The 11041-nt window shown below is 48.9% G+C and overlaps 1 protein-coding gene across 1 annotated transcript; it reads right to left on the bottom strand.

Moving 5' to 3' along the window:
• Positions 1–159: 159 nt before the first annotated feature.
• On the bottom strand, positions 160–1182 carry EV420DRAFT_1753713 (uncharacterized protein; the record flags this gene model as incomplete). The annotated part of the gene is made up of 6 exons (XM_060480465.1): positions 160–411; positions 480–510; positions 554–643; positions 695–784; positions 842–901; positions 1000–1182. The coding sequence occupies 6 exons, from the start codon at positions 1180–1182 to the stop codon at positions 248–250; spliced, it is 618 nt and encodes a 205-aa protein (XP_060322308.1). The 3' UTR covers positions 160–247.
• Between the last annotated feature and the right edge of the window lie 9859 nt (positions 1183–11041).

Raw genomic sequence — 11041 nt, 5'->3', positions numbered from 1 at the left:
CTGACTTGCGTTGCAATAGGAACACCGCTAGCTATTTCAAATGATGACAGCCTGCTCCTCAAGAAAAGGAAACGGGACAACTTGTGCTCTTTCCCTTCTTCGCAAGATAGCTCTAATCACATTCCTGCCGACTCATCGTACAGTTGGATGTAATGATCAACTATCGTGCCCCGCACAGGTAATTGCTAGTGAGATTCCAATTTGTATGTACAACAACAACAATATACTATTCTATATAATCTATAGACTATGGCAAAGATAGCTCTTTCCGAGGCGTAAGCAACCCCTTCTCTCGTGCAAACTCGATAGTTCGAGCGGAATTAGGATCCGAAGGCGCGACGCAAAATTGGTCGATTATCGGTGTCTGTAAGAGATTCATCTTGGGCGTGATGACGACCATGGTATTGGTTTCTATTTCCATCTAATCAGCTAAGGAATGAGGATAAGCACGATAGGTGAATCACAGAAACAGTCCTCACCTCGTTCAAACGTATGTGGTTCGCTCGCAGTCTGGAAGGATATGTAAATCACGCAAACAATCAAAAGGACGGACCATGATTATGTTCTCTCGCTTGTCAGCTTTCGACATTTTATAATGACCGCCATCTGCGTATTCACTAAATGTTGTGCCAGATGAGAACCACTGCGATCGCGTCAGTCAGTAACTGGATAGAGCTTAGCAAAGCATATTTACCAGGGAGGCTGCTTCATCTTTCCGTGATGAGATATACCGTGTAGCAACAACAGTGTCCCCATCCGTCACACAAAAGTTCATAAGACTCGGCTAGCAAAACAGCACAATCAGATCCATGAACCCCAAGAGAAACAGCATCGAGCACACCTCAGTGATCCCAGCTTCTTCCGCAAAGGTATTCAAGGAAGCAATCGTGTCAAGCATCGCCTTTCACAATGTCTGGGAGCTAAAGGTCGTGGTGTTCGGGTCTGGAAGCTGGCCGGAGATGAGAAACCAAAAAACAACAGCCGTAGAATTCGGGTTACCTTTGATAGAAAGAGTGCAAAGGCCCATTCAGAATCTAATGGGCTGTGTGAGCTGGGAAATGGAGGGAATTTTGGGTATGACTCGCCTGTATTGCCTTGGACCATGCCAAAAGTGACATCAGGCAGTTGACTCTGCAACTTTCGCTTGATCAGGTGGAAATTGGCGATTCCACCATTGTGCATGAACTAGAGTCTGTCCATCTGTGAGTCACGATTCGGCTAGGCAAAGGGGAAATTAACGTACTATGAGCTTTCCATGTACAAACGGATGGCAGTTGTCTAGAGACAATGATCCTGCTGTTGTAGCTTGTATGTGTCCACTTGAGGATAATGAACATCAAAGCGAGGTAGCAGCTAATATCTTCAACTCGCAATACAAGTGGCGATTTGATCTTTTCAGCGAGTCGTGTAAGATTGACATCATTCCATGCCTGGATCACCTCAGATAATCAACGACCCATACGAGACTAACACGTACTCACCAGTGTGACAGACGTGAATATGCAAGGCTGAGCACCCAGTGTCATATACAGAATCATACCATCCTGCCCTCCGATTGTCAGGAGAAAGTATGGACTGGTGACTCACACCCCCCTGAGTACGTTCACACCCTGAGCACTGCATACACTTCGTCCCAAATATTGCCTGCACCAACCACCGGCGCAAAGTTGTACCTGGAAACTGGTACTGAGGAGAATCCTTGATTCGTGGCATGTCCACCAGTGTGTTAGCGATCGATTTCACAAACAAGATCAAACAACTAAGCGTGACTCGCACTTCGGTCAGGCGCTTTGTGTTGTCCGCAGGTTTGCGTTAAGGGAGCTATCGCTTAGTTGAGCGAGAGTGAGTTCAGACTAAGTTATCGGGTGAATAAACTTTAGTTCGAGACTGAGGTTTAAGACCTGCAGTCGAGCTACTTAAATACAGTTTGGGTCGTGCTAAATATACTACAAGTGTCTGCAACGGTACGGTAAATGTACTGAACCCTCATGGTAGAATGCGATCAAGTCCGGAGTATTGGCATAGTGAGATTACGAGAGAGTCGATAAGATAAGATAAAGCGTGAAATCGTAATATTACCCCCCTGTTAAGGCAGTCGTCCCGACTGCAATGTAGTTTGGTTTTGGGAGATAGGCTCCTATGAGTGAGGGTGCATTTGGTTTTACCAGGTATTCTTGTATTGCCTGTACCAATGGGTGGTCGACTTCGGATTCCGTTACCGACTCTGTTTCTGACCAGGAGTCGGATTCGTCATTGTTCTCCCACCAGTCTGCAGGTGGATGGGTAATGAACGAGACTTGTTCGAAGTCTTCGATGGCATCCCTGGCATTGTCCAAGTCTTGCTCGTCTACCCAGGAATTCTCCTCTCTCGGATATCCTTTCCACTTTATGAGGTATTCGATTCCGGTGCTTCGCCTTCTTCCTCGCCTTCGGACTCTTTCCCTTCGGTCTACTATTTCTTCTACTTCATACTGTTCTTGTCCGTCTATGAGATCCGGCAGTGGCGCTGTGGGCTGTATTTGGATTGGGAATTCCGGTGAATGATATGGAGTAAGGAGGCTTTCATTGAAGCAATCATGAATCTTCCATGTGGAGGGGAGTCGCAGTTTGTATGCGGAGGCACCATGTTTTGATAGTACTTCGAATGGTCCGACGCGTTTGTCTCCTAACTTCTTCATTGGTCGGGGAAGATGTAGGTTTGTGGAGTCCAACCAGACTCTGTCTCCAGGTTGGTATTCTATCACTTCTCGCTGATGCTTGTCATACTGCCGTTTCATAGCTTCCGCCGCCTTTTCTAGCACTTTGGTAGTTTGGTCATGCACTTTCTGTATATCCGCTACGAATTCCCTTGCTGCTGGGTTGGTCCCTTCCTTGATTGTTAACGGGGCCAAATGCGGTCTTTGTCCATGGTTGATTTCGAAGGGGGAATACCCGGTTGCAGAATGCCTCCAGTTATTGTGCTGAAAGGTGGCGAGAGGCAACCACTCACTCCAATCGTTTTGCCTGTGATTGATAAATATTCGGAGATATTTTTCAATCTCCTGGTTCGCTCGTTCTGTTTGTCCATCGGTTTGGGGATGATATGCCGTGGACGGGTTTCCTTGTATCTGCAACATCTCATACAGCTCCTTCATGAATTTGGATACGAACTGAGGCCCTCGATCAGAGATCACCTTTTGGGGCATGCCGTGTTTGGCCCATACATGGTCTCTGAGTATTTTGGCCCATCCCGCCGAGGTTAACTCAGTGGAGCAGGGAACCGGGATTACTTCTTTAGAGAAGCGATCCACGATCATAAGGATGGCGTTATACCCATTGGACTCTGGTAGTTCCCCTATCATGTCGACCGTGATATGCTCCCATGGTCGTGAGGGTATGGCATGAGGGTGTAGCGGTGCTCTCCGATGTTGAGTGCTTGTCTTGGTTCGTTGACAGGCTTCGCAGCCTTTTACATATCGCTCTACATCGTTTTTGAGCTTTGGCCACCAATATTCTCGTTGTACGAGCTCCTTGGTCTTTTCGATTCCAGGGTGTCCGGCTGTGATGTGGTCATGATGGATGGCGATCAATTCCCCTCGTAGCTTGGCATCTCGGGGCACATATAGTCATCCATCATAATGCATTAACCCGTCTTTTTGCATTATCCCCTTGGGATGGTGAAGGGATGCTTCAATTCCCTTGTCCCACTTGGTAACATCTCTCAGCGCTGTTCGAATGTGCTTGTGAATCTCCTCTTCTCCTGGCATGATTAATGCTCGGAACATTTCCGGTTTTAGCATTATTACTTCTCGATTGTCTCCTACTCCCTGGTCATGGTCCGCCCTTCTTGATAATAGGTCGGCCTTCTTGTTAGCCGTTCCGGGTTTATGATGTAGCGTGAAATGGTATTCTGCTAGCTCTGTCACCCATCGGGCTTGCCTGCGATTGAGCTTTTGGGGTTTTCGGAAATATTGGAGATTTTGGTGATCTGTCCAGATTTCGAACTCTTGATGAGCGCCCATTAGATAATACCTCCAATCTTCAAGGGCCAGCATGATTGCCAACAGTTCCTTGTCGTAGATTTCATAGTTTCGTTCGGTGACCGTTAGGGCCTTGGATAGAAATGCTACTGGCCTCCACCTCCCTTCCTGTTCTTGGGATAGTACGGCCCCGATGGCTCCTTCGCTTGCATCCACTTCCACCCGGTATTTCCCTGTTCGGGTCGGGATTGCTAGTACCACTTCTTCGGCTAGCTTTCTCTTGATTTCCCAGAATGCATCTTCCTGCGTTGGTCCCCACCTCCAATCTGTCTTTCCTGTGAGCTGGGTAAGGGGTCGCACATGCTTGCTGTAATCTCGGATGAATCTTCGATAAAAGTTGGTGAACCCTAGAAACGATTGTAGTTCTCGCTTCTTCGTGGGTTGGGGCCACTCCGTAATTCCTTTAATTTTGACGGGGTCCATGCGGACGGATCCTTGGCTGATGATTACTCCGAGGTATTCCGTTTCTAGTACCTTGAATTCGCACTTTTCTGCTTTTAGAAAGAGATTATTGGCTCGTAGGATGGCCAGGACTTCTCGTATGACCTCACGATGTTTGTCCTCATCCTTGGTGCAGATTAGGATGTCGTCTAAGTATACCGTGACATCCCCTCGTGCGATCTGCTCCTTGAACAGGTCATTCATCATCCATTGGAATGTGGCTGGGGAGTTGGTGAGTCTGAAGAACATCACCATGGGTTTGAAAAGTCCACGGTTCGTCCGAAAGGCAGCCTTCCACTCGTCTCCTGCCTTGATTCGCACATTATTATATCCCCATCGAACGTCTAGCTTGGTGAAATATTTGGCGTCCTTGAGTTGATCCATTAATTCTCCAATGAGCGGGAGAGGATAACGGTTCTTAATGGTCATCTCGTTTAGCTTGCGATAGTCTTGGACAGGTGGCAGCTTTCCATCCTTCTTCTTGACAAAGAAAAAGGGAGATGCCATCGGGGATTTGGAGGGTCTAATCCTTCCTGATTCCAGATTTTCGTCCAGGAACTTGTCCAATTCCTCCTGCTCCGTTGGATTAAGCGGATAGACTTTACAGTCCAGGCTAGCATTGGCATTGGGGGTAAGCTCAATGGCGTGGTCCCATGGTTTCCGTGGTGGCAGCTCATCAAAGTTCTCCTTTGCGAATACATCCCAGAATTCTCGATAATGTTCCGGTACTATTTCCTCAAAGGTCTTCGCCTCCTTTGCTTGATTGGCTTTGGCAGCTAGTTCGTTCACTTTACTTCCCATTGCGTGGACGTGGAAGGCTTCCTCAAAGTCTATTATGAGAATGGTGTCTCCTTCTTCTACTTCCGTTCCCCAGGATTGTTCGGGGTCTTCGTCCAGTAGGAGGAAGGGTATTTTGCGGCATGAGCATCAGGCTAGGGTTACTGCCCCTGTTTTCCAATCAATAATGGGATTATGACGCTTGAGCCAGTCATGTCCCAGGAATAAGGACACATTTCCTAGGTCCATGACAGCTAAATCGATCTTCTCATGATGGTCCCCAATGGTCATCCGGAGTTCCACTACTTCAGTTATATCTCCTCCCTTATTTCGGCTGCCATTGGCATTGTAGACTGCCTGAGCTTTTGGCAGTTTTACCGTGTTCATGCGGTGTTCCTGCACGAAGGTTCAGTTTATGCAGCTTCTGGTGCATCCGCTGTCGACTAGAGCGTCAGCTGCCCATACTTGGCCGGTGTCTAGGGTTTCGAGTTGTACTCGGATATTGACGCTTCGGCCTTTTCCTCCTCGAATGTATTGGGGGGGAACACGTAGGTCCTCCATATTTTGTAGACACTGCTCCCGTTGTCTATACGTTTCTTTTGGAGATCCAATGAGATCCAGGACTAGCTCTTCGTCCACTTCTATGAGGCGTCTCGGATGTATCCACATGCGTAGAGTGGCGAGCTTCCCTTCCATCGTTCTTTCTTGCCTCATTTTCCTTCTTACCCACTCGGCGCTATGTGGTTTGAGCCACCCTCTATCCCACTTATCGTCATAATACTCCTCCTCTAGCTCAGTTACCTCATAGTCTTCCGGGTACTCCTCGGTGTGAATCACTGGGTCTTCCCCTCGTGTCTTGATGCTTTGTTGATAACTGTAGTCGTCTTCCTCATCGGGCACTTCTTCGAGCGAAAGGATTTTTTTATTACAATCTGAAGAATCACATAATGGTCCCACCGACCCGCCCACCGGGGAACACGGGCCCCCGGTGCCATTATGTGTTAGCGATGAAGGGGGTAAACGTACCGTGAAGGGCTGTGAAGGGATGGGGTCCCCATTCGTCTTGACTGTTCTTTGCGGGGCAGCGGTTTTGTTGCTGGGGATTCGCGTTCCCTCTTGCGGCTCCGTTCCTCGATGGGGGCAGTCAGTCACTCGTGGCTGGCACGTACATTCCGCCCCCGAGTGGGGTTCTTCACTGCTCGCCTTGGGCTCGGCCGCTCTTCCTCTGTTCCCTGCGCCGTCATCTGCCCCCGACGGAGTGAGGTTGATCCCGAATGTCCTGCCGCCTTGCGCAGCGTTAGCTGCTTGTGCTTTCGCACCGGTGGCCAAGGATCTTGAGTGGGGTTCTTCTTCGAGCACGGTGGTAATCCCCTGTACACCGTTCTTTTTATGTGACTGAGTAATTTCATTTTGTGAATGCGGAAGGATCTGATCATTGCCTCGAGGTACTACATGCGGTACATTAGTCCGACCTGCGGGATTCTGTGACGCACCACTAAATGAAATTATGTCCTTTGCCGACGCGCGTTTGTCGCTTACGCTGCCGGCTCGTCTTTTACCTCCTCAATCTTCGACGTGGAGGCTTCTGCTTCTTCATCCTTGACTACTTGTTGGTACATGGCGCGGATTTGAGCTCGGGAGAACTTGGGCTGATGCTTGACGAGCCAAGTGCTTTCGTCCTTGGGGCACTTGTTGTCTTGCTTCCAATGTCCCTTGTGACTGCAGCGGAAGCATCGTCCTTCCTTGCGCAGTTGATCTATTTCCATCGGCTGCCCTTGCCCTCCGTACGTGGTTCCTGTTCCCGTCTTCTTATCACCCTGGGAATTCCCGGAACTCCTGGCTTTTCCCGTTCCCTTGCTTTGCTGTCCCTGCATTCCCTGGTTTCTGCCCGCGTCTTCGGCTAGTCCCACGCGATAATTATAGTCCATTTGTTCGACTCGGAACTTCCATTCCACATAGGTGCGCGGTAGTGCAGTTCCGGTTGCATGTATGGCCGTTTTGACGTTCTTCCAAATTGCCGGTTTGAGTATTTCGATCATGTACTCTTCATTGTGGCGTTTTCCGGATTCCTTTGCTAGGCGTTCGAAGTCTCAGAAGAATTCCTTTGCCGACTTGTAGGTGTTTTGTCAAATTCGTTTGAACTCCTGTAACTTGAGTTCAACCTCCATGTCAGTTCGGAACTGGTCTTCGATGATTTGCCTGAACGTTTGCCATGCCGAATATCGTAGGTAGCCACATGTTTCGTCATAATATTCGTCCCTTGCATGATTCCACCAATGTAAAGCCTTGTCTGCAAGTCGGAACGTGCAGAACACTACCCGATTAGGGCTTTGTCCATGCGCGTTCATCGTGAATTGCTGCGGGAATACGTTGAAGTAGTCCTCGCACTGATTTAGGAAGCGATCCACATCACTGGACTCCCCCTTGAACTTCTCGGGAGGTTCCACCAGTTGTGGTTTCACCTGTCCCCACAGGTTCGTATTTGCCACTCCTACGATGAATGGAGGTGGCGTGTTTGGTGGTTGTACGGGGTCTGTGGGTATGGGGATAGCCGCGGGACATGGTAATGATCACAATGTGGGGTTGTGATGTGGTGACAGTGGGCCTTGTGGAGCTGGTGCAGGGGCCGCAGGGGGCACTGCTGCTGCTGCTGCTCCTGTGCTTCCTGGGGTTCCTGCTGCCGCGAATAGTCGGCTGGGGTCAACGTACCTGGTTCTTCGGAGAATGGATAGGTGACTTAGGTCTACCGTGCTTCCACTGGATGCTTCCGATGGAACTGGCACCTGATACCGTTCTCCGGGGTCCGTGTAGTCGTCCGGGTGTACTTGGTTCCACAGTATGTTTGTGTGGAAGACGGTTTCTCTATAGATCACCTGGGCCCCGATTGTCAAGTTCTTTTCCTTCTGGAAGTACCTTCCTTGGGGGGAACTATTCCATGATAGCTCTCGCGGTAACTTTCTTTCGGTCCATCGTAGCATTTCCAAATATGTCATATTTTCTAGCTCAGCCTCAGTAGGCTCCCGAGCTAGATCCTTCCACGAATTCTGGTATGATGTCCTCCTCCCCGTATTCCCCGACTCGATGCTGCTGCTGTAAGTCGAAGTCTGCCCTATTCCAGGGTTCTCGTAGATTTCTCCTTCTTCTAAGTCCGATTGGTCGGACTCGCTCGAAAGGCTCCGTGCTTCCTGTGACGATTCGGTTCCAGTTTCAAATGATTCTGGCCCACTCATTGACCCTGAGAATGACCTGATCGAAGTCTGGTCTTCGGGGTCTATCCCATACCCAGGGTGCAACGAAGGGGATGGGGGCTGCATGGGGGTGTTCTGGTGCGAGGGGGTAGATGGCGTATGGGATGATGGAGGCAGGGGCTTCGATTCCCTCGTACATGAGCCATGCGTCGGCGTAGTCCTGCAGCTGTCTGCATATATCGCAGCTGGCATCGGCGTCGTACGTGGGTCCGCAGTTGTCGAGCTCGGTAGTTGCTTCCCCGGCCCGATCGTTGACGATGATTGGGGTGTTCGGACGGGTGACGAGGTTGAGGTAGCTGCCTTCGTCGTCTGATGAGTCGTCCCGGGCATAGTAGTTGCCCCAAGTTTCTCCTCTGGAGTCCAGCCTTGGAGGGGACCAGTTGTTGCACGGCCCTGGGAGCTCGTCGCTGTCGTAGTCCTCCTCTGTATCGCTGCTTTCTTCATTTGAACTGCTTCCAGTTCCATCTTCAGCCTCTCTTCTTTCTCCCAGATGATATCTAAGCCCTCTTTGATAGAGGCGCTGTCCGTTGGAATCATATCCAGGGTTGGCGGCTGAATTCTCGGTTGACGTGGGGGAAGGGGCGTCCCAGGGATCACTTCCTTCGCTTTCCCCTTTGCTTTCCTCTTCGGTAATGGGAGAGAGAACACGCTGGTCCACCCCCCTTTCGTAGATTCCCCGCTCTTCTTCTTCTTCAACGATTGGGCCTCTTTGTGCGGGCCATCCTTCCATCTCGGAATTGGACTCACTGGACTCGCTTGTGTCGGAGTCTTCTGTGATCCACTCGTTGTCGGTGATGAAGATGAAATGGATGATTGGGTCAGGTCTGTCGTCGATGTAGTTGGGAGGGGGTGTGTGCAGTCGTCTAGCCTCCGGGTTGGGGGCTTTGACGGGGATAGTTTCTTCGGAGACTGGCTCCTGGTTTCGTCGGTGCTCGTATCCATATAGGAACGTGAGATATGCTACGGCAATAAAGCCTTGTAGTCCAAAGAGGTCGGTGAGGTATTGTTCGATAGGGTTCATTCGTTACTGTTCGTCAACGTGGTGGTTGATGAAGAGTAGGAAAGTCTCGAACTAATTGTTAGCGACCGATTTCACAAACAAGATCAAACAACTAAGCGTGACTTGCACTTCGGTCAGGCGCTTTGTGTTGTCCGCAGGTTTGCGTTAAGGGAGCTATCACTTAGTTGAGCGAGAGTGAGTTCAGACTAAGTTATTGGGTGAATAAACTTTAGTTCGAGACTGAGGTTTAAGACCTGCAGTCGAGCTACTTAAATACAGTTTGGGTCGTGCTAAATATACTACAAGTGTCTGCAACGGTACGGTAAATGTACTGAACCCTCATGGTAGAATGCGATCAAGTCCGGAGTATTGGCATAGCGAGATTATGAGAGAGTCAATAAGATAAAATAAAGCGCGAAATCGTAATACAGTGCTTTTGGGTGGTTAAATTTCAAACTTGGACACGTACACTAAGACAAAGATTCACGATCATGATCATGGATGAGCTGCAAAGGTGATTACTCATAATGATACTGACATCTTCATGTTCAATGGTGCATTTGGAGGGGTGCAAGCTTGATGCATGATGGGTGTAGTGCTTGTTGTCTGCCAGGGATCCGGGATAGTAGATGTCTGTTGTGGATGAGAGTGAATCATCGAAGGTGATATCGAGCATAGCAAAGTATGCATTAAGGGAAAGTAGAATCAAACTCCAGATATCCCGTCAGAAGATGCTAGCTCAAGTTCTGAAAGGCGGCGGATCTTGCAAACTTTCGAGTTCTCAGATGGCGGGGTGAAGCACAGGGCAGGAGCTTGACATCTTGCACAAAAGCAAGAAACAAGCTGGGTTCAGCTAATCCCGATTCCTCTTTCTTCGCACATTACTCAGGGCTAGGCGCAGCTGTCTTGTAATATATGCTTCCTCTACGATGCTACACCAAACATGACGCATCCTTGAAGCAAGCTTTCCCCAATTGACACACTGCAAAATACACCCGAGTCAGGCGACAATGGAGAACAGAGTATGGCTTAGGTTATGGGTATATTCTCCAGAGTTCCTATATTCATGAAAATGTAGGAACAACATCACTCCTTAGGACTGTTCTACAAGCTCATGCCTAAAGAACCAAAGGGAAGGAGGGGTTACAGAAGTTTAGATGCTCTATAGTTGATTGAAAAATAAAGTAGAGAGTATGATAATCAAAAGGATAGCAAGCAAAAAATTACAGTCTAAATTTAGTCTCCAGTCTCACCCCGACTTTCAGGTGTCCACAATGAGCTCTATTCTGTCCTTTCAACAACTACAATGAGCTCATCTGACTGCTCCCATTGAGCTTCAATGTCCACTTCAAGGACTGCACTCTGCATGGTGGATTCCTGAAAGCTTGAAGTAGAAGGTTGAAAAGATTGTGAAGATTGTGAAGATGTCTGGAAACAAATGGTAGACACCAATGAATTTTCATCATATTCTTCATGTGGACGTGTGTGTCCTGCCGCTGCTCTGCCAACAAGGAGCATGGGTGCAACTCCCTACACAATGTGCTTAATAAATAATG

The sequence above is a fragment of the Desarmillaria tabescens genome, assembly GCF_030435595.1.
Source record: "Desarmillaria tabescens strain CCBAS 213 chromosome Unknown EV420scaffold_124, whole genome shotgun sequence".
Classification (NCBI taxonomy): domain Eukaryota; kingdom Fungi; phylum Basidiomycota; class Agaricomycetes; order Agaricales; family Physalacriaceae; genus Desarmillaria; species Desarmillaria tabescens.
The sequence above is the reverse complement of the archived record's forward strand: the minus strand, read 5'-3'. Positions and strand labels throughout refer to the sequence as shown.